General features: G+C 35.9%; 1 protein-coding gene across 4 annotated transcripts in view; it reads left to right on the top strand.

Moving 5' to 3' along the window:
• The first annotated feature begins 4,715 nt into the window (after window positions 1–4,715).
• grid2ipb (glutamate receptor, ionotropic, delta 2 (Grid2) interacting protein, b) overlaps window positions 4,716–25,055 on the top strand; it is a 45,672-nt gene continuing 25,332 nt past the window's right edge. For 2 of the 4 annotated variants that reach the window (XM_028475655.1, XM_028475652.1), the window contains exons 1-3: window positions 4,717–5,561; window positions 15,179–15,264; window positions 18,702–18,771. In XM_028475655.1, the coding sequence (XP_028331456.1) occupies window positions 5,272–5,561; window positions 15,179–15,264; window positions 18,702–18,771 (446 nt within the window). In that variant the 5' untranslated portion in view covers window positions 4,717–5,271. Of the gene's footprint in view, window positions 5,562–15,178; window positions 15,265–18,701; window positions 18,772–25,055 lie in introns of all 4 variants that reach the window. The other 2 variants (XM_028475653.1, XM_028475654.1) reach the window with 2 other exon arrangements.

Here is a 25,055-nt window from a genome sequence, read left to right as displayed (position 1 = left end):
TTTCACTGGAGTGTTAAGCTGCAAAGTCACTTTATCCTCCTCCTCTGCTCTTCTAACTACAGGAATAGTGCATTCAAGGTGATAATCATTTGTTTTTCTCCAACCGCTGCGTCGCATTGTGTCACAAACACGTCAGATCAGCGATACAACAGGTTCGCCAATGCGCCAAACCACAAGAACGGAGTACCCCTCCGCATGAATTATTAGTGCTGACACTACAGTGTACGTTCACTGTGGAGGCGTGGCACCAGCATCAGGAAAGTTCTGTATTTAGTTTTACCGGTAGCCATTACTCCTTTGCTAGCGAGAAAAACATTGCGGACTATCGCAAAATTTTTCATCAGTTTTGAGGGTTTGGAGTCCATAAGTGGAGTTACCAGCGGAGGGGAGGGTATTTTCTTTCCTGACTTGTGATGTCCAAATCTGGAAAATTTGAACGGAGCAATTTACTCTGTGTTGTAAGACTTACAAAGACCACAAAAAAATGACTGGGTGGATTTAATTTCACATTTTGTGTACCGGGGGACACTGAAGGTACCTCATATGTGATCAAAAAAACTGCAAAGTTGATTTTCATAATAGTCTCCTTTAAGTCATGTGACTACGACTAAACCTTACTCTAAACCTAAACCTATACCTAACCCTAAACCTAATCCTAAGACGCTACGGCTTGTACTTCGTTAACCGTCCAATAGCACCGAGCACTAAAACGATACAATTTCTGACATGTTGCTAGTTTAATTGTATTAAAAATGGACATGTTTGCACCCTCTTAAACATTCTTATCTAGGAATGCAGCATGTTACAGACACTGTATTTATTTTATTGATTCTTATTTTTAAATCAGGTAAATTCCATTGAGGTTTAAAAATGTCTTTTTCAAGAAAAACCTAGCCAGCAGCAAAAATGTAAGCACACATACAATAAAAACACATTGGTTAAACACAAACCAATACAGTATTCCATATTCCATCATGAGTAGACAAAAGCATTTTCCCCCTGAGTTCAGTGTGAGCAAACGGACCAGTAAGCATTGCATTAATGTGAACATTTGCATCTGACACATTTGGACCCAGATCATTGATATAAATGATGCACGAAAGGGGACCTAATACAGAACTCTGCGGCACGGAAGCACATTTAGTTTACGGTCCAGGAACATGCATTGTTTGGTCACACAAAACCCATATCCCAGGTGTGTCTGTTTTCTTTCCTATTTTACCTATATTTTTATGAACATTTACAGCCAATCACTGCCTCACAGACACAGATACCAAACAACAGTAAATAACTGAAAAGACTGGACTCAAGCCAAAAGGTGTTCTGTGGCCAAGCTAAACTAATAGTCAGTCCTTATAGCAACAACAAGGCATTACATACAGAGACAAGCCAGAGACCGCCAACCCCACTGTACCTGAAGGTGGATGAACACAGACATGAACATTGAAGAACAGTCATGTGGAGACAGGGCCATCTATAAGGAGGAATAAAGGGGAGAGACCCATCCATAAAGAATGACGGGCCATTGTTCTATGAATCTGTGATAACCACATTTATTTATTGATATTATAATATCCACTTTTATCCAGGAAGATTAGTATTATTTGGACCATAGTATATAGTCATCTTAAAGATGTAAATCCTTGTTTTTACTTTAAGAGATAAAATGGGTTAAAAGTGACCAAAAATGGCGGGAAACTGTGGTCAAATGGGATTTTAAAAACCACAGAAAAACTTCAGTGAATATAAAACCAACAATGAGTATATGAATAAGACCAATCTATTAAAAGTGCAAAAAGTGTCACTCTGAACGCCACTGTAAGTTCCTAAATCTTTTATATTAATGTAGATCATAGATGAGAAAAACAGTCCGTCAGACTTTTAATGCTGATGTTTCCAATGACCTGGGCTTTCTTTTTTCTTTCATCACCTCAAACAGATGACTAGATTTCTTAGTGAATCAATAACCCAAATACATGTAAACCTACAAGCTCTATTAAGGTTCCCTGATTCCTTTCCACAGGCTACTCTGGATTCAATGAGACCTCTAACATCTGGCAACATCTGACTGTCCCCTTTAATTAGTGTTTCATCAACTGTTCAAAATCCAAAGAGGTGTGGGGTGGGCTACAATGGAGTTTCTTCTGTGGCTGGTCTTCCTCTTAATAAGTCCTATGCAGGATGAGGGTGATTTCCAGGGGCCTAGTCCTCTCATCTCCTCTCAGGCTTCCTCCAATATCTAGTATTGGTAAGAAAGGCAACCAGCATCTGTCTGAGTTCAAATGTAGGGCAGGACTTGCTTGAATTCGATTCAACTTTATTAATTAAGCAAGTCATCTTGAAGCGCTTATCACAATATGAAATTCTTAAGAAAAAACCATCAAATCCACATGAACATGCATCAGCTACAGTGGTTCCTTGTAGTCTTTTAACAGGAAGAATTCTCCAGTAGAACCAGGCTCAGAGGTTGCCATCTGCTCGACTGGTTGGGGTTAGTAGACAGAAAGTGGAGAACAGAACAGGATAGACAGATAGAACATCAGAGTATCCCAGACTAGTTGAGCCGTGAAACACAGATCAGGAACTGCCAGCTCCAGCTTCAAGAACCTGAAACAGAAAAGAGAGAGAAGGGCGAGGAGAAGGCACGGACTGCAGAAAGACATGATACACTATTAGCAGGTCAGCCTGCATGGAAACACCAGTGCTAGACTATGTGTGAGTGGAATGAGAATGGGTATGGGGTGGACATCAGTGTAAATAGTGTGTAAGCAGTATGTGGATATACAACAGGGATCAAAAGTGGGGGATTAACTACAACCCTGTCACAACTGTGTCTGTCTGAACAGCACCTGTTGGGGGACTATGTGTAGATGGAATGACCCTGAATGGCAAGGGTCAGGTGTGGGAGATGAGGCCACATCTTAACGACATCACCTGCATCCATCACCCTCCTGGTGGTGGTGAATTGGGTTTGAATGTAATGTTGGTGTTCCACTATATAATCTTAGTTTTTAGTGTCTATTTTTAGGTTTAGGGCTTTGTTCCTAGTGGTTAGGTTAACACTATTATACGGTATATACGCTTTAGCAAATAAGCAGGTTTTGAGTTTAGCCTTAAAGATGGAGAGAATAACAGCCTCCCGTACTAAGACTGGGAGCTGATTCCAAAGGCGAGGAGCCTGGTAGTTCAACGCTCTGCCTCCTGTTTTACTTCTAGACACGTTTGGAACTTCCAGAAGACCAGCAAACTGAGAGCGTAGTGTTCTGCCTGGATGATAAGGCACTAACAGGTCTTTAAGATACACAGGAGCTTGATCGTGTAGGGATTTGTATGTTAACATGAGGATTTTGGATAATGTTCTAGATTTTACAGGAAGCCAATGAAGGGTAGCCAATGTTGGATAAATATGCTCTGTCCTGTTAGTATCTGTTAGTATTCTAGCAGCAGCATTCTGAATTAACTGAAGACTTTATAGTGAGTTAATAACATATTGTTTTTAGGGTCTGCACAGTCATGAAATTCCTGGAAAAGTTGTTGAATTTGAAAAAATGATTTTCCAGTTTGAAAAGTCATGGAATAATTTTACTGTTTTGAGAAAGTTTTGGAAATATAGCCCATTTTATTTCAATGCCTAAAACATATTAAACCCTAACGATGTTTAGCATTATCTCAAAGTGAAAGTGCTCCATACCAGCTGCATCCTTGAGTGGGAATCACGAGATCTCACAAATTTCCGCAAATTCACTCTCTAGATAAGTTAGTTTGCACGCTGCTAAGACAAGCCTGGAAGCATCAGTGGTTGGAATGGTGTATCATACTTTTAGGAAAATGTGCATTCAGTGCAACATGGCTGGTAAATGTGAAATGCCAACAATGGCTGAAGAGAGAAGAAAACCCTGGCCGTGCTGAATTTAAATAATGTCTAAAGTCGTTTGACGTCAGCAACAAGGGGAAAGCAGTACACGTTAGCCACACTAATGCTAGTCCAACCTTGGCTATTACGGTACTTTCCTTTGATCGTAACACCTTGTGTTGTACATTGCTTTGGATAAACGTGTCTGCTAATTGAAATTGAAATCTTATAATTAAACATGGTAGCACTTAGTTGTCATTTAATGTTACATTCAATAGCTGATGCATCGTTATTTAAAAAATAGGCAGTGGCTATCCGTACAGTTGCCGTATCAATATACCAACATTCTATCCGTACGGAGAGCCTCTATTTGGCCAGTTTAGGTCACGTGACTAAGACTAAATCTAACCGTAAACCAATACCCTAACCCTAAAAATTGTTGCGATATTGGGTTATAACCTAACCTTAACCCTAAGATTGTCCGTACAAATAGACACTTTCTAAAAAATATGGCAAAATGAGTGTCAAAGGCAACTGAGCCATTGTACGATGTTATGATAGATACAGTAAGTGACACAACTTGCATTCCCCGTGCCACATTTTTGCTACTAACCGTGGCACGCTGGCTGACCTATGTTACACTAGTACACTGGAAAGGCCCGCTCATTTTTGCGCTCGAATGGTCTTGGACAGATCTAAGTCATGGAAATTTGGTAAAATATTTGGTAACGTTTTAGAAATGTTTTGAAAAAGCATTGTGAAAAAAAGTGTGGGAACCCTGTGTTTTGCTCTCAGATACTAGTATAACACCCTTTTACATAATTCTAAAGTGTTTCACACAGTGATGATGAGCACACACAGAAGTGACGTGTAAATGTAAGTGTAGGAGAGACGGAGAGATAGAGTGGGTGATGGAGAGGGAGTGCAATCGCGGAGGAGAAATCCCATGCTTTCTCACTCCCACACCTTTTCTTTTTCCTGTCGTGTTCCGGCTCTGCTAATTCACGCTGCAGCAGAACAGGCTCTAACAGGCAGAGAGTGACACCACAGTTTTCTCATCCTCACTGCCTGCCTTCCTTCTCACATTTGGATCAGTTTTCTTCTCTCTGAGGATGACAGTTGCTCTCCATGGGGAGGAATCCCTGGTGTATCAACATCTATCTCTCTGTGCTGATTTGGAGACTGAATGGAGACTCATCTGTTGAGTTGAAAACATGCTGATTTGGATGTTGAAAACGTGCTGAGTTTCTTTCACAGTACGCTGGCCGATCTTTGATAAAGGAAACACAGGATTTATCTCCTTTTTTATGATTGAGTATTCAGAAGAATCTATGATGTAGAGCCTATCTTTTCTCCCCATTCTTCTTTTTATTTCGGACTCTCGTGGACATACAGTAAACATCACCCAATTTGCCACCATGTTTGCCAGGATCTTCGTTCCCAAGAAGCACCGGCAGCGATTCGACGATGCTGTCAATCAGAATGTCAACCGTCTCTGTCGCAGCAAGAGCATCAGCGAGCCGCAGGGGAGAGTCCGCCGCAGCCGGAGCGAGGACCACTCAGCGCGACATCACGGGTCTAAGCGGGCCAGCTCCGTACCCAGGGATGGAGGAGAACCTGGAGGAAGGGGCGAGGGGGAGAGAGACAGGGGCATGAGGAAGTCCGCCTCTGGGATACCTACACATCCCCCTATTGGACCCAATCAGAGGTGAGCTCATGTTTACAAGTTGTTGCTTTTGCTGTGATGGCCAAACATGTCACAGATGTAGCCATTTTGAAAGGTTCAGGTGCAGAGGTGAAAGTACTCATGTCACTATAATTGAGTGGCTTTTATTGGCATACTTGTCAGTAATAATTACTTGTACTTAAGTATGGTGGCCTAGTGGTTATGGACACTGGGCTTGTAGTTAGATGATTGTCGGTTCAAATCCCACCCGGCCCAACACTGTGAGATCTTGAGCAAGTCCCTTAACCCCCAACTGCTCCCTTAGCGCCGCACCGTGGCTGCCCATTGTTCCTTAAGGATGGGTCGAATGCAGAGAACCACGTTCCTATGTGTACCTGTATGTATATGACAATAAAGGATAATTAATTAATTAATTTTAAAATAATTAATTTGTATTTTATAATTTTTTTTTTTTTTTGTTTTAAAATGATCAACAGATGTTGTGAAACTAAATATTTCTAATGATTCTGATTCTGATGACCAGACAACAATCCAATGCATCACATCCTGGCCGACCAATCCGATTAAACGTGATGCACCTCAGAAAAACAGCATTGAATGTTGGTTGTTTTCTCAGTTTTTAGAGTTCATAAATGAAGCTATACTTGAGCCTGAGAAATTATTTATTTTTAATTGAATTAATTTGTTATTTTTTTTAAATTGTGCATTTTGACAAACCTTTTATTTTTTACAGATGCCTTTGTGGAAAATAAATTCAGATTTCATCTCTTCCTTTTTAGGTTTATACATGAGATGTTTACTGTATGCAAGGGAATGGTGGGAATGATTTATTACCAAAAATAAACGTGGGGCTGAAAGTAACTAGTAACTTTTACTTTGAGTACTATTTAATTGAGCTACTTTTTTACTTGTACTTGAGTATTTTGTGTATGAATCAATCAAGTACCAGTACTTCTACTTGAGTAGGATATATCAGTACTCTTTACACCTCTATTCAGATGTTTTATCTTTCTATAGGTTACGTGTCTTTCATAAACTCACTGTTTACCTAAAAAAAACAACTTTTCAAGAATGCCAAATATTGACATTAGCAACGTGTCTTTAGTACCATAATCCAAATGGATGGCTCTCTATGCTTATCATGGAAATCCTTTTCTATTATCCAATCAATACCACTTGAAACAGGATTATAAGGGTGAATGCAGACGCCCACATTTAGATAATAAACACAACCGGTCTTTCTCCACGTAGGAGTAAAAGCGTGACTCCATGAAGGTAGAAATAAAAACAGTGTGCCTTTTGTTAATTTTAGCATATAATACATCAGGGGTTCTCGACCTTTTCAGCCCACGACCATCAAAATAAAGGTTCCAGAGACTGGGGACCCCCACTGTAGCTGAAGGTTAACAGACTTGAACATTGAAGAACAGTCATGTGGAGACAGGGCCATCTATAAGGGGGAATAAATGGGAGAGCTTTTTGTTTGGGGGCCCATCCATAAAGAATGATGGTCCATCTATCTGAATTATATCCACTGTTAACCAGGAAGTTTATTATTTTTTACACCATAGTATATAGTCATCTTAAAGATATAAATCCTTGTATTAATCAGAAATAAAATCAGTTAAAAGTGGCCAAAAATGGACAGAAAAAGTAGTAAAAAGGGTTTAAAGTGTCAATATTGGCTTAAAAGTGACAAAAATGGAGAGAGGGGGATAAACTGGCAAATAATAGGCATTACAAATTGTGAATGTGGGTAAATTGGTAAAAAATAAGCAATATGGCAATAATGGGTCAACATGTGCAACATTAGGTGGCAAAAGTAGTGGAAAGGGTTTATAAGTTCTGAACATGTCTTGAAAGTGGAGAAAATGTGCAGAAAAGGTATTGAAATTTGATGGCGAAGTGGCAGAAACAGGAGTAATGTAGCAAAAAAGCAATTAAATGAGTAAAAAAAATTTATGAAAATATGTTTAAATATGGCAAGTTTGGTGTAGATGCATAAAAAGGGTAAAAATAAGCAAAAATATGCTCAAGGCATCTGGCGACCCCCTCCCAGTGTCAGTTATGAGTAAAACTACATAATTAATGGTGCTTTACCTGGTCCTAAAGAACATCATGAGGGTTGTAAATAAGCAGGTATTGGAGACTTCTGGAGACGCGTTTTGCATCTTTATGATCAGAAACTTTTATCTACTAATGAATTTACACATATCCCATGTAACTGATGAGTTATTCAACCCATTAACTACTATCCCTCAGAATAAAAATCATCACTTCATTTAATTTCATTTAAAGACCATTTAAAATTAGGTCATGATCAGATTTTTAGGAACCAAAACATAAGAATATAAGAAAAAATGGATTATATTGCGATATTTCACCGTGCGATTATCATATCGATCCAGAAAATGCCGAAATCTAGTTTTTAATTGTGTTTTTTTACAACAAAAACATTGAATTGTGTTAACATATGCATAGCACGTAAATTCCTGGTCACTTGGTGTCAGTGAACCACATCAGACTACGTCACTTCTCAATGCGTTTTATCTTCATAAAACATACTGGGCACTTACATTATATAGATGTATGTGGTTACTTAAAAAAAAAATTAAGAACTTAACAGAATCAGAATCTTTCACAAAACTTTTTCAAAAACATAATTTGACAGTTTGATAATCATACCACTTGTTTTTTATGTTGGTACTGGAATTACAGTTAGTTACCATTTACTTGGTCTCGCAAGTTTAGAAATTGTATTTTGTACCATTTTGTACGTAATTGTAATTATTGATTTTGTAATACATCGCTATATACAGTGTATGTATGTGTATCGGGACATATCATATCGCAACATGCAAATCGTATCACATCGTCAGATTTGACACTTTAAAAAAAAAAAACACTTTGTAATATTGATCTGGGTTTCCAATTTTCTACATTATTTACTTTAAATACAACAACTCAAAACAACTAATGAGGACTTGCCATTTTTCATCATTTAGAACCAGAAATAGTGATACATATTATAATAAAGTAAATAATTTACCTTTAAGTGATCATTTATTCTCTATTTACTTGCTGTACAAAGCTAATGACGTCATTATGTCACAATGTTTCCTATTTGTTTCTTAGGAGATATTTTGAGCCACTCTGCTTTCCCTCATACTGGTGTTGTTGTGCCATTCGATTAGCATCCATTGCGTATCGGCCGATACTGTTATTGATCTGATATCAGCATGAATCATACATTTTTTTTTTTCTTTAATAAAAAAAAAAAAAAATTACTTATTTTGTAGTGTGTAATGTTAGAAAAGGTTTGATCAAGTGATGTCACTCAAACAGAGAACAATAGTCAGCAACAGTAGAGATGAGAAAATCTGACCCATTTATTATTAACCAATTGGTTACATACATTTTAACCTTCAACATGATATCTACAGTATTCTACAATTGAATAAATATAATATAATATATATCAGAGATTTTAGATACAGTCCGATGAAATTCAATATTTGATATCAGACCGATATCCGATATCAATATTGGATCGGGACACCCCTATTTAAAACAAATCAAGCTATATATATATATATATATATATATATAATTTTTTTTGATATGTAGTTTCCTATATCTCACAATAGAAAACTCAATATATCTTGAATCTCGATATATCGCCCAGCCCTAGGGTCTGTTGTACTATAAAAATTTTTAAAAAAAAACGAAAAATCCGGAAATTAGAATCCGATGTTCGATATTTGTTTTCAGGCTAATATCGGACCGATATCCAATATCCATATCAAATTGGGACACCTCTAAGAAATACAAACAAACTGAATGAAAGCAAACTGACATGTCTCATTGCGTTGGTGAAAAATGGAGCACAGTGTCATAATTTAGTTAGCTCGCTCTCTGCTGATCTGGGGACAATCTTAAAGTTTAAAGCTATTCTCGACACTAGTGAAGATATGCAACTGAATTTTTTTATTTGATCTATTATTGATAAACAGGCCATCGGATCCAGACCAGCAAACACAGCCTGCAGATGTCATTCTAAAACACATTTTGATAAATTAATGTGTGTCGTATTTTATGAAAAGATAAATAACTTGATATTATTAGACACAGTTGGCCCTGTTTTGGATGACGTACAGTAAAAATATTCAAATGAACTAGGAACTATAGTTGGTGTTTGACTCGTGGGAATTACCGGCTGCCTGACACTTCATTTATCAAGTGTGCTCAGTGCTGCTGCTCCAGGCTTTTTCTGGCTCACACACACAAACAGTAACACACTCACTTTCTGCACATTTCAGGGCTTACAAATACAAAAAAGACCAGCCACCACTGTGTGCTAGAGACACAATGGTCTGTGCTTCCTCCCCCTCCTTTACCTGGGTGTATTCAATTGGAGTCAATTACATTTTTCAATTACAATTAAGTCTTCAATTATCTCTGTTCATTTACAATTTAATTATGTTTACGATGACTGGAATTTTTTCCAATTACAAATAAAATTAGTTATTATTTTCCCCCTGAAAGTCAATTACAATTATTTTCTCAATTACAATTAAGTCTTCAATTATCCATGTTAAATTACAACTCAGTTATAATTACAATGACCGGATTTTTTTCCAATTACAAATAAAGTTACAATTATTATTTTCCCCCTGAAAGTCAATTACAATTATTTTCTCAATTACAATTAAGTCTTCAATTATCAATGTTAAATTATAACTCAATTATGTTTACGATGACCGGATTTTTTTCTAATTACAAATAAAGTTACAATTATTATTTTTCCCCTGAAAGTCAATTACAATTACATTCTCAATTACTAAAGATCAAATAATCACATTTAATGAGCCTTTCATAAATAAGCCCATAAAATGTAACACTATGTAACAGCTGTAAACATGCACCAAGCTTTTCAGTGTTATTAGGTTCACTGCCATTACATTTTCCTTGTCATGGAAACCACATTTTTCCATCCTTTTGCTGCTTATTTCTTCAAAACACAGAGTTCAAAATGAAAATAAAAATATATATATATTTACAGAACCACCTGATGGTACCCCACAAATACACATTAACAGACACCACTATTTTGTTGTAGGGATAACTGCAGAAAGTCTATAAAGTAGATGAGAAAATAATAATAGATAAGAAAGAGAAATAAATGATGAATTTAATCATAAAACCACACAAAAAAAGTCATTGTTGAAATGTCATAGAAACAATTGGAAAATGTTGAATATCTTTTTAGGGTTTTATGATTTTCACATCAAAGGACACCTCTACCAATCAGCCATTGCATTATGACCATGTGACTCATTGTTTAGGGTTGCTATATGTCAGATTCTGCCTAATGGTTTCATTCTACGTGTGTTTTATTCTACATTGTCACAGATTTGACACCTGCCTTTGATACTGTAGATAGCGGTATACCGATTGAGCGACTCAAATCTGAGATGGGGTTTTCTGGGGTTGTTCTCCAGTGGTTTTCTTCATCTATAAATGGAAGAACTTTTAATGTTGCTATTAAAAATGTAATGTTGAATGTGTACAACCTGTCACGTGGAGTTGCCCAGGGCTCTGTTCTGGGGCCTGGTTTGTTTCTGGTTTGTCGGTTTTGAAAATGTGTCTTGTCATTTCTATGCAGATGATATCCAGTTGTACTGCTCCTTCAATGACTCAGAGTTTCACTTTTTATGTGAGTTCTTGGATTATGTATCTTTTATCAAAAACTCTGTCATCGAATTACCTTCAGATAAATTCAAACAAAACAGAAACTCTGATCATCACTCCTGATTTAAAAAAAAAAAAAAAAAAAAACATCTCCCTGATCAAGAACTCCCTTGGTGCTCTGGGCTCATCTGTGTAAACCAGCCTCAGAAACCTTGGGGTTGTGTTTGATCAGTCATTGTCTTTGTAGGGACACTGTCGTCAACTGACCAAAAACTGTTTTTATCACCTGAGAAGTTTTTTCTAAAGTGAGGAATTTGTTGTCAAAATCGGATCTCGAAATGATCGTCCACGCGTTCATCTCGTCTGGCATTGATTATTTTAATTCTGTTTTCACTTGTTTCAACAAGTCGACTCTAAACAGACTTCAGATCGTACAAAATGCTGCTGTCAGACTTTTGACTGGTGCTCCCAGAAACGCCCGTTTACAGTTTTTCTCAGTCGCTTTGGTCCTTTTCTCAGATCAGAATGAAAATTCTTGTAACTATTAGTTCAACCTTCACAACATCTAGTCATTCCACGTGGTAGAGGGGTCGTCCTCTTATCAAGAGGTTGGGGGTTCGATCCCGGTCTATACTGGTCTATGTGTGTGAATGAGTGGATAAATAAAGCACCTTGTGACCTCTGTTTGTGAAAGGTGCTCTAGAAATAAACATTATATACTTACTTACACATCATAGTAGCAATATCTTCATCCTGTAAACAAATTGCAAATGCTTTTGGACATGTATCCGTTGCTTTCATACAATTATCTGCTGTTTTATAACATTATCATTTGCTTATGTCATGTCAGTCACAATGAACTATACTTATGGATGCTGAATAGTCGTTCCTAATAAATCTAATAGTCTTCATTTCATTGGTTGAGTCATTACATACAAAATTGTTGAACTAGTTATCAAATTCTGCCAAACAATTTTTATACCTTTCTTTATCATTTTTTGCTGGAAATGTCTCCTAATTTGAACAAGTGATGATATGGCCAGACGGACAGAAACGTCTGGGTGTACCAGAATAATTTACCTATGTACTGTTACAGTATATTGTTCACATTTGTGCACAGCTCTACCAAAAGGGTGTTTCTTATGTTTGTTCTAAATAAGTGACTGTAGTGTCATAATGAGAACACGGCAAAGCCATTTGACGATCTTGTTCATAAACGATGGTGTCAAGACTTCTCATTTTGATTCATTGACATGAATACTTGCATTTGAGGAAAGAACTATCCATTTAGAGCAAGTGACGTGCTTTTGCAGGTTATTCACTAGGTTTTGCAATTTTGCACTAATTGTTTTGAGAAAAGCACTGACTGCTGTGCAAATGTTAATAGTGATGTGAGAAAAACTCCAAAGCGACTGAGAAAAACTGTAACACATTCTCACTCCCAACTCGACACATACTGTATCGACGTTTGGGAGGGTACTTTCAGCCCGTGGAAACAATTGTTTTTATGACATTTCTGGTGAGAAATTTAAGGTTTAATTTAGGTTTAGGGTTAGAAATTGCAGTGAAAAAAAGCTTATGGACCCTTAGCGTCACATAGTGACGCATAGTGACGCCAAAGGTACCCTCCCGAACGTCAATATGTGACGAGTTGGAAATGAGAATGTGTTAAATGGGGGTAATGTGGGCTGTTCTGGGTGCACCGGTCAACGTCAGACATTCCGGAATGTTGATATGTGACGGGTTGGGCGTGAGACTGGGTTGCCCTATTCTATCTAGTCTTCAATGGCTTCCAGTCAAGTTTAAAATTTTAGTGCTGACTTTCTGTGCGCTGCAGGGTGAGGCCCCTCAATATATCGCTGATTTGTTGTGGCCCTACACTTCAGGGCGCAGCCTTCGGTTCTCAGGCCAGGGTCTCCTAAAGATCTTTAAAACTCATTTTAAAACCTGGGGACACCTGGCGTTCCAGGCTGTGGCCCCCAGACTCTGAAATGACTTGCACCATTCCCTCTATGAGCTTGGCTGTGTGGACTCTTTGAAGAAGCATTTGAAGATTTCGCTTTTCAGAAAATCTTTGAGTTTATGGATTTTAACTCTTGTTGTCCTTTTAATGATGTTGCTCCTGTTGTTTTAAAATCACCTTTGTTTTGTACAGCACTTTGTGATTTTTAGCTGTGAAAAGCACTTTATAATTAAAAATGTACTTACTTACATATTACATCAGACTCTGCAGCTATCAGTGGGCTGTTTAGTACAGGTTTATGTTCATTTTAGACATTCAGTTTGATTCCAAAAACGAAAAAGAAAATCAACCAAAAATGAAACAGTTAAAAAAGAAACAAAAACATTATTCCGTCTGTAGTTACACCTGAAAAAGAGCAGGATGAACATCATTTTACTTTAGAATTGGAATTTAACTAATATATTTACTTGTATATTGTATATATGGATTGTACTGTTATATGTGTTTTCCTTTTTTCTTTAGGTATTACCTTTTTCTGCTAAAATCCGCTAATTTTTTCTAAGACTGAAAAGTTTAAATGATCCTTTATGCCTAAAATATTTGTATTTTATCTTTAATTGGTCAGGCTTTAATATGGATGCTGCTCCTTTTGATTTGCTTTTATCCAGTTTTATTCATGAAACTTTGTTAATCTGAACGATGAGTGTTTTTAACGATGGATTCAGTAAAGTGCTGCACCATATTTTCATCTTTAAATTTAAACAAATTGTTGCATGAATGTGCAACATCTGTAAACACCAGGAGTCGCACTGTCAAGAGTTTGACCCAAAATAACATCTTACCAGAGGTGTAAAGACTACTGATATATCCTGCTCAAGTAGAAGCACTGGTGCTTGATTGAAATTGTACTAAAATACAATTATAAGTACAAGTTACACATAAAATACTACAAGTACAAATAAAAAAGTAGTTCAATTAAATAGTACTCAAAGTAAAAGTTACTAGTTACTTTCAACCCCCGCGTTTAAGTTCCCTTGCATACAGTAAACATCTCATATATAAACTTAAAAAGGAAGAAATAAATCTTGCACAATTGAAACTTATTTTATTTTCCACAAAGGCATCTGTATGAAATAAAATATTTGTCAAAATGTGCATTTTTTTTTCATTAAATCAAATTACACCAATAAAATAAATTCAAAATAAAAAAAAATATTCTCAGCCTCTAAATATAGCTACATTTAGTAACTTTCAAACTGAGAAAATAACATCCATTCAAACACTGTCTTGGCGCCGTACATTACGTTTAATCTGATTGGTCGGCTATGATGTGATGCATTTAATTAATGCATCAATTTTATATAGCGCTCTCTCATAGACACTCAAAGTCGTTTTACAGAATTAAGGCATTATTCTTTCACCCCACACTTAGTGGTGGTAAACTACAACTGTAGCCACAGCTGTCCTGGGGCAGACTGATGGAAGCGAGGCTGCCAAAGTGCACCATCGGCCCCTCCGACCACCACCAACATTCACTCACACACTACATTCATACTAGGCAATGTGGGTGAAGTGCCTTGCCCAAGGACACAATGACAGATACCACCCCACTGTGGCACATGGAATTCTCAGTGGTCTCCCATCCACCTACTAACCAGGCCCAGACCTGCTTAGCTTCCAAGGGATCGGGCAATGACTAGCTGGTATGACCACTATTGTTGTCAGGTCATTTCATTTTTTGTAGTTTCACAATGTCCGTTGATCATATTAAAACAAAAAAAAATACCCATAAAAGCAACTCAATGGCAGAACTTGTAATCCATTACTTTCACCTCTGCTTTTCTACCATTATTTTTTCTTACAGCTGGACACATGTTGACTTGCTGTGTCATGCATTCATCAAGTAACAGATGATTTGATACAAAGGTGATCTATGGTGGTCACGTCAGCAGTTTTTCATTGTTTGTTGTCATCATTTCTTCAGAATGGTTCGTGTCTACAGAGGAAAGAAGAGCTTTGGCTTCACACTCAGAGGTCACGCCCCCGTCTGCATTGACTCCGTTATACCAGGTACTTTCACACACAGTAACACATGTTCCTGTTTGTTCTGTTTACGGCTCCGTAACGCTGTGGCCGTGGGCTGGAGATACTGAAGGAGAGACTTTTGTCAGCCTTTATGGGGGTGTGTGGGTGACTGTATGTACCAAGAAGGGGATTTGTGTGAGTCATCAATGACAAATAGCATGCATGAGTAACAGGCTGTTCTGGAGCAGACATCAATAACAGATTACAGAACACTTAGTTAGATGATTTATAAGGAGACGCTGCAGCTGAGTGATACGTCAGAGTGCTACAACAAAGACCATTGCTCACTAAAAACCATATTTATTAATGGATACATAATGGTGTTTATTACTGTGGTGATTTGTTTTTCTTTACAACTGTTTTCAGCAAAGTGAAAACTGTAAAATATTCTTGGCAGAATTCAAAGCTAGAATTACATAAGTTAGTATTAAAAAGAGTGTGAATTTATAGATACATAGATGAATAGATAGATAGAAAATAATAATGCACTGGATTTTAATGACAGGCTGGTATGGTCACAATAAATGGATGGATGGATAGAGATATAGATATTTATAGATAGATAGATAGATAGAGATATAGATAGATAGAGATATAGATGGATAGAGATATAGATATTTATAGATAGATAGATAGATAGATAGAGATATAGATAGATAGAGATATAGATAGATAGATAGAGATATAGTTCTAGATAGATAGATAGATAGATAGAGATATAGATAGATAGATAGATAGATATATAGTTATAGATGGATAGATAGAGATGTAGTTATAGATGGATAGATAGATAGAGATGTAGTTATAGATAGATAGATAGATATATAGTTATAGATAGATAGAGATATAGTTTTAGATAGATATATAGATAGATAGATAGATAGAGATATAGTTTTAGATAGATATATAGATAGATTTATAGTTATAGATAAATAGATAGATAGATAGATTTATAGTTATAGATAAATAGATAGATAGATAGATATATAGTTATAGATAGATAGATAGAGATGTAGTTATAGATGGATAGATAGATAGATAGTTATAGATAGAGATAGATAGATAGATGGAGATATAGTGATAGATAGATAGGTAGATAGATAGAGATATAGTTATAGATAGATAGATGGATATACTGTATATATATATATATATATATATATATGTATATATATATATATATATATATGTATATATATATATATATATATATATAGTATTAGATTTAATATTATAGATAGAACTTTATTGATCCATTAGGAAGTGAGATCAAATATAAATACAGAATATAGAAAATATAGAGAAAAGGGAAACAGAGTAGGGCTTTGATCATGTTGTGATGACAACAATAGATTAAACACCTGGGCCCAGTTTTTCAAAAGTAACCAGCTCAGATTCTGGAATACATGATTTGATCAAATCTTGAAAATAAGTTTTCAAAAGCAAAACGGATTACATAATGGGGATTAGATCACGCAATCTAATCTTGGTTTTGATCTGAATCACACCTTTAGTATTTGGTTTTTTTTTTCACTTTTTTGATATCACTTTGATCCAAAAAACCTGGATTAAACCGATCCCATCAGAAGGGTGGATTTAAGGCCCAAAATGTAATTAAACTTTTTTCATTGAACTCCGCTGCTCACTTTTCCTCAGAAGAAGAAAAAGGCACGTTTGACATCACATGTAGGAATATATCGAGATTCAAGATCTCAAAAATTACAATATCGCTTATATCTATATATTTGTATTTTATATTTTATTTAATATTAAAACACTCGTTTTAGGAGTCACTGCTTTCACTACTTCTCAGAACAGCATTAAAAGCACAGTTAGATGGATCACTGAGTGCATCCTAACCCAGACATTCCCATAAACAAGCCACACTACAGAACTCACTCACACGTGCTGTCCCTTAGAGCAGTGGTTCTCAAACGTTTTTGTGCCCTCTTTCTCTTATTTCTGAATCCAAGTACCCCCTTATGTCCAACTACAACATTTTGCTTAGAAAACTATTTAACAACCACTATAGATCACAATGATGGGATGAATGAGTGATGACACACATTTTAAAGAATCTCATTTTGTAAATAAGTGGAAATAAACAGTATTTATTTAGTGCAGTGGTTCCCAACTTTATTTTGGATTGTGACCCCATTTTGGTGTCAAGAATTTCTGGTGACCCCGCAGACATTGTTTTTCTAGAATTTGTTTTTGTTCATGTTTGAGCTCAGAAATAGTTTTTTTTTAAACTGAATTTTAGTTGAACAAGATTCATAATTCACAAAGTGAATGTATATAAATGCAGTTGTTTAAGAAAAAAAGAATAATAATGAAAAAAATAAAAAAATAAATTAAATTTTTTTAGAAATTTCAGGCAACCCCACATGGGGTCCCGACCCCAAGGTTGAAAAACGCTGATTTAGTGGCTCCTGAATAGATTTATTTCTAGTTTCTTATTATAATTTCTGGTCATCTCACACCTGGGGCCAAGACTGACACTTTATTTGTTAATTTTCCACTCTGTCTCTCTCTCTCAAGTACCCCCTGTAGTGGGATTGTGTACCCCCATTTGAGAATCACTGCCTTAGAGGAGAAAAAGTCAAAAGTGGCACATATTGTGCAGCTTTTTTTTAAATAAATGTATATGTCTGGCATTTTACATCAGTAAATTTGACAAATAATTGTCTTTCTGGTCAGACTTTACTAAGTTAAAAATATCGAGATATAAATTTTGGTACATCGCCCAGCCCTAATCAGATCTGATGACACTATTTCTTCAGATCTTTGAGCCAAAGGTTCACTAAACAAGATCCTGTTTCAAATAAGCAGCTTTGTGCAGAGCTAAATGATTTATTTAGCAGTCCTTGCTCTTTCAAATCAAAGCATCAGACAAGAAGGGTTGTAAAGCTTTCAGTCGGGGAGCTGTTGCCTGTTTCCCTGGTGAGGAAGAGGTGAGAGAGAATGGGAGAAATGTGTGCTGTGTGTGAGTTATGGATGACGCCACTGTTTCCACCCACCAACATGTGCTGAAGCAGCTCCAGCGCTGACTCAGTGGGTCTTATGGAGGCTGAGGGGGCGGGCGGCGTTGCTTTTGTCGTGATATCAACAAAGTTATTTAACGATTAGCTTTAAAGTCACAAACCTGAGCGCATTCTGCTCATGTTTGGGTTCATCAATAGGATGGAGCTTCAGTTTCAAACCAGTTGCCAATGGAAACGGTGCCGTCACGTGGAGGATTGATCTGACAGCGCTGTTTCCTTGTGTAATGACATTTAATGTGGAGCTAATCTCATTTGATAACCGAGTGTTAGGTGCACCAGACCCACTGACAACATCACATTAGTCACTATTTATTATCCAGTCTGCTCTGTAAACACTGTTTAATGATTGATGTTGACGTCCTTCTTCCTGTTTCTCAGATAGTCCTGCTGAAGAATGTGGTTTGAAACCAGGAGATCGCATTCTTTTCCTCAACGGCCTGGACATGAGGTTTGTCTTCAGTGTAAAGCCCTACAAACACCACTGTAGTGTGAATTAAAGGGGCAGCACTATGAAAAATTCACTTCATAATGGCTTTGCTACAGTGATATACATTCCTTTAGTTCTGTTTCCTCCCTCCTTTTATTCCACATTATGTAAAAAGTCAGCTCCAAACGGGACAGTTGGATTTTTCTCCCAATAATATGTCATAAGACGGAAACTCCTCCTCCTGACAATCCTGGCTCCTCCTCATCTATTTAAGAATGTGAGCTCCTCCCTCTCAAACTACCTCACAGCTAAAACAAACACAGCAGTTTAATATAGAATATACATTATACTTTATTGTCATATATGTAAAGCTACATACACCAAATGTGTTCTGTACATTTAACCCCTCCCTGAGGAGCAGTTAGGGTTAATACTGATCAACATCTCACAGTGATGGACCAGATAGATTAGAACTTCTGATTACAAGCCTGCTCCGTTAACCACTAGTCCCTTTATCCACAGATGGTATATTTAAATTCAGTATATAGATTATCCGGTATAAAGATAATCCAAAGCGCAGTGTGAGCGCTCACAATCAGTTCCATTTTTAGTAGCCGTTACATCACCTCGTATTGCCTTTGACATCATCTGACCCAATGCGGTGCAGCGGTTGGACAAAACAAATGCTAATCATATTAAATGGACTATTCCTGTAGTCAGAATAGGTGAGGATATATAGGAAGTGATTTAGCAGCTTAACACTCCGGTGAGTGTTTGAAACAGCTGACTCAGCTGACAGTTTACCCTGCTGCTGCTGCCCCACACACACACCCTGAAACAGTGTTTGCCTGACTCACAATCACAATAACTGCTTAAATATCCATGTATTTTACTGTAATGTGCAATTTTTTTGGCTGAAAACAATAAAAAAGAGTGTGTGGATAGCAAAAGAAAATTGATATAGTGAGTCAGTGTGGAGTCAGCGTCTACAGACACGCCCACTCATACATATGCACGAAGGCCCCAAAACAGCCTGTTTTTAGAAGCGTCATGAAAGTCGCTTTTCAGAGAAAAAAACCTCAAATACTACAGTATGTTGTAGAACAAATGGAGATGGGTGAAAAATAGCATGATATGTGAAAGGTGCAAGAAAAAAATACGGTAATATATCACATTATTTCACCGTGCGATTATTGTATCGATCCAAAAAATGTGTCAGTGAACCCACGTCAGACTTTGTTAAATTACTTCACTCAATGCATTTTAGCTTGGAAGTTGATTGCATTTTATTTTCATAAAACGTACTGGGCATTTTTGAGAAAATCAAATTTGATAAACATATCACTTATTTTTGATATTAGTACTTGAATTTGTTGGTTACCATTTACTTGTTCTCACAAGTTTAAAGAAAATGAGCTAAATTGTATTTCATACCATTTTGTACTTGTGAAGGTGAAATTTGTATCATATAGTGACATGCAAATCATATTGTATCGTCAGATTCTTGACGCGTACACCCCTACTGTGTACTATATTACTTATCAAATGTCGTCCAATGGACTTGAGGGTTTATTTCAGACATCACTGGGGGGGGGTTCCCAGGAAAGACCATCTGCTGCCATCACTCACTCACCAACACTACTTTTCCTACACCTTAATCTCACAGTTTGAAGTGTTTTCTCAGTCTCTCAATAGGGAATACATCAGAAAAATTCTGCTCATTAGAGTTTGATTTAAGGTTTTTACCAAAAAAGATAAAAAAAAAAAACAATTACTTCTTACTAATACCTAAATCTATAATCTGTCTGCAGTTTAAAGGGTTGAACCACTTGTTGGTGTTTTTAGTTGCTATATCAACCATGAGCAACATCACTTGACATTTCAGCCACAAAAATATTCACCGTCTTCAGCACTAAGCTTTCAGTCAGGCTCGAGGTGGAAGAATTTTAAGAAACTAACTTCTCCTCTATTTTTTTTAATTGTAAGCCTTGATACAGAACATTTTGCTGTAGTAGTCTTTAAATATAATTTAATTTTTAGAAAAAGAAGCCATAGCTTTTATTTGTATGTTAGTTCACATGTGCCCAAAGGGGTTTTGTTGATAAAAAGCATCCCTTATACATGGTTTTCACACAGCAATGTTGAAAAAACATGTTTTTAAACAGGCCAGCGTTTAATATTCATTATGTTGACAACCAGTGACATTTTTTGTAGTCACTACGATTACAACACACTACAGAATCACTACACAGATTCTACTGTAATCGTAAAATAAGATTTGGCTTTTGATATATTATTGTATTTTAGTTGTACTAATATTTAGTTGTTTTAGTTTTTAATAAACACAAACCCGTTACTTGCATTTTGTGCGTCAAAGCTTTTAGAGCACAAAGGAGAGATTATTTGCAAATGTTTTATTGTTAATTAAGTTTTTGTGAAATTGGAAGTTGTCAGTCTTCCACATGCATTTTGGCAAACTCTAGTTAAAATCTTCTCCTTTGTCTTTTAGCGTAAAGGTTTAGTAGTGATGTATTTGGGTCAAAATTTTATGCAAATGAATGATTATCATAGGTCGCACAAGAAACTTGAAAATGGCTCCATACTATAACATAGCAAGCCAAATAAAAAAAAGTGCATATAAGAATTTGTTTGGTTTTGTTCTGCGAAAACAAAATTAAAATGTAAAAATGTTACTTAGAAAGTCCAGCAACAACTGTGGCTTTTGTTGACATCAAAAAAATGTTCCTGTGCTTTTTGATAACTTGGGGGTTTCAAAGAAATGCATCGTGCTGGTGGTGCCAAAAATCACTAATCTTTAATAATCTGTTTGAATGCAGTTGATAGGTTTCCATTCAAGTCAATGTGTCATTATCTACCGCATGCAAATCTGCTCCAGCACAGCTGCGTAACTGCTGCATCATGCTGGAGCCCTCTGCAGCAAATTCATAGACCTTCTATTTTTGTCGGACGCGGGAGATGTGCTGCAGCGATTTAACAAAAATAAGCTTGTGCTGGACAGGAAGTAGTGCATAGACACAGAATAAAATAACCGGATTATTTTTGAAATAAAATACTCCGTGTTTAAGGTGGATTGTAATTCCATCCACTGACCGAGGTTACCCCTGGCAGAGGGAAACACCAACCTTTTGGGGCCTCCAGAGTGCCCATTTTGGACTCTATCCAAAAACCGAGCACATATTCAGACTCTGGGAATAAAATCTGTCCATGTATTCAGACTCGAGGGGACCTCACATTTCCGTTGATACTGTACCATGTTTGACTTGATCCTTCATTTATTTACTTTCTCCTGTTGGCCAAAATGGATGCCCTTAAGGGCCTGAATTGGCCCCTGGGCCGTGAGTTTGACACGTGTGCTCTAAAACATCTCCTTTGTTTCGAATCTCAGTTAATGAGGCTTGTAACACCTTTAAAGTAGTTATTGGTTGTTCTCTTTTTAAAATATCACCACTTATCTGTTGTGTTTACTTTTTTATCCAAAAAGCCTTTTTTTTTGTAAACTGTATAAATAAATACACTTTGTGGTCACTGCATGTACCGTTTCCTTAGCTGTACTTAGCACCACGGCTCCTTATGTAAACAGATCTGGTGGGAGTCTTTGTGGATCTTTGGTGGACTCAACAACTTTTTGACCTCTTCCATGCAGTGGGCTCGGTGTGGGTGTGCTGATAAAAGACACAGGAGAGTTGTGTACGATCTCAGTAGATACTGAAGGAACCAGCTCCTGCATTTCTGATGTGGTGTTAAATAAAAACCAGCCCAGTATAACAGGTCCCCATGAGACACATGGAATAAGGATAAATGAGCGCTTCCCTTGGCTGGTTGATGTGCCATTTTTAATTGGTGCTGTTTAATTTTGCTGCTGTCGCTGATCAAGCGTGGCTACAATCGTGGGAGGTGGTGAAGAAAACAAAAACGACAAAATAAAGGAGGTTTTTTGTGAAGCTTTAGTGATTTGTGAACAGAGTAGTGATGGAAATGGTTTCTAAGTAAGTGGAGTCGCTGGGAGCATCTTTTGCCACGTGTCCCCAACAGGGTCAATTACATTTTTACAATTACGTATTCAATTACCCATGTTCAACTACGATTCCAGTGACCAGCATTTTTTTTCCAATTACAAGTCAATTACAAGTACATTGTACATTTCTAAATTTCATTACAATTAATAACAATTACTGAACCTGAAATAAATAACCGGTAACATTTTATATTAGGGAACTATTGACCATTAATTAGTTGCTTATTAGCATGCAAATCAGTAACATATTGACTCTTAATTAGTCATTATTAGGTACTTATTAATGCCTTATTCTGCATGGCCTTATTATACAACCAGTAAGCCATTAATTAAGAGTTTTCACTCAATAACCTCAGAATTATTACTTATTTGTAGTAAGTAAGTATTGTATATGAATTACGATCTCAATATGCTAACCCTGTTTGGACTGCGAGACTAAGGCATTAATACGTACTTAATAAGTCATTAAAAGGTACTTAATAAAGCAATAAAAAGTACTTAATAAGGTATTAATAAGTATTTTAAAAAGTATTAAAAAGTACTTAATAAAGCATTAAAAAGCACTTAATAAGACATTAATAAGTACTTAATAGGACATTAATAAGTACTTAAAGCATTAAAAAGTACTTAATAAGATATTAAAAAGTACTTAATAAGACATTAATATGTACTTAATAAGACATTAATATGTACTTAATAAGACATTAATAAGTACTTAATAAAGCATTAAAAAGTACTTAATAAGATATTAAAAAGTACTTAATAGACATTAATATGTACTTAATGAGACATTAATAAGTACTTAATAAAGCATTAATAAGTACTTAATAAGACATTAATATGTACTTAATAAGACATTAATAAGTGCTTAATAAAGCATTAAAAAGTACTTAAAGCATTAAAAAGTACTTAATAACACATTAATAAGCACTTAATAAGACTTTAAAAAGTACTTAATAAGACATTAATAAGTACTTAATAAGACATTAATAAGTACTTAATAAAGCATTAAAATGTATTTAATAAAGCATTAAAAAGTACTTAATAATGCATTAAAAATACTTAATACAGCATTAATAGGTGCTTAATACAGCATTAATAAGTAAGTAATAAGGTATTATAAAGTACTTAATAAGGCATTAATAAGTACTTAGTAAGTCATTAAAAAGCACTTAATAAGGTATTAATAAGTATTTAATAAAGTATTAATAAGTACTTAAGGCATTAATAGGTACTTAATAAAGCATTAATAAGTACATAATAAATCATTAAAAATAGTTAACAAGGCATTAATAAGTACTTATAATGACTAATTAAGAGCCAATGTGTTACTAATGCTAATAGGAAAATAATTAATGATTAATAGGTGTTCCCTAATATAAAGTGTTACCAAATAATCTAATAAAAGTTAACCTTCTTGTGTTAGCTTTCTGTTAGCATTGTAAATAATAACAGGTCCTAAATCAGCTGTAAAATACACTAATAACAAATATCTTTCATCTAATTTCTTTCCTATCTATTGGTTACTTTGTTAGGGTTCCTAATCAATGAAATTATAGGTTTTAAGAGTTTTGGTGGGGGCGTCTGAGCCTTTTTTGTGTCAGTGTACCCCTAGATTTCACTTTTTTAAAGCGATAAAATAAGTGAAAGCTTGATATGAAATATATTTTAATAATTAACTACATACTGTATATGTAGAACTGTACATAGAACTGTAACATGGTTCCCCAGTTTTGCCTTAAATTATATTTGACATTTTTTGTACAATTTTCATGGCATTTACAATTATTAAGTCAATTATTCAAACTCAATTACAATTTAATTGTGATTACGACAGCAACAGATTTTTAAAATGACAGTTTTGATTATAATTAGGCCATAATTGTAATTAATTATCAATTACGCCATTTACAACATTCCAACCCTGGTCTCCAAACTGTATTAAGGAATATTTAAAGTAGTTTAAAAAAGGAAATGCACTAAACTGGAGAACGAGGCTCGACTATGTCTTAAAATGCAGACACTGTATAATGAAACTGGTGGTAGAAAACACGCTGCACCATAGTTGGGTGTAAGACTCCATCTCTGAGCAGTATTTTTACACCAGTGATTTGAACAAACTGGAACATATACTATAAATATATACAGTATATATGGGTCATTCCACATCATTTCAACACATTTCCAGGACATGCTACACACACAAAAATTCTCAAATTTGTTTCAGTTGATACAAGTATTTTTGGGATTTCAAGAGATCATCCATCTA

The sequence above is a fragment of the Gouania willdenowi genome, chromosome 19 (genome assembly GCF_900634775.1).
Source record: "Gouania willdenowi chromosome 19, fGouWil2.1, whole genome shotgun sequence".
In the NCBI taxonomy this organism is placed as follows: domain Eukaryota; kingdom Metazoa; phylum Chordata; class Actinopteri; order Blenniiformes; family Gobiesocidae; genus Gouania; species Gouania willdenowi.
This window is presented reverse-complemented; position numbering and strand designations above follow the sequence as displayed.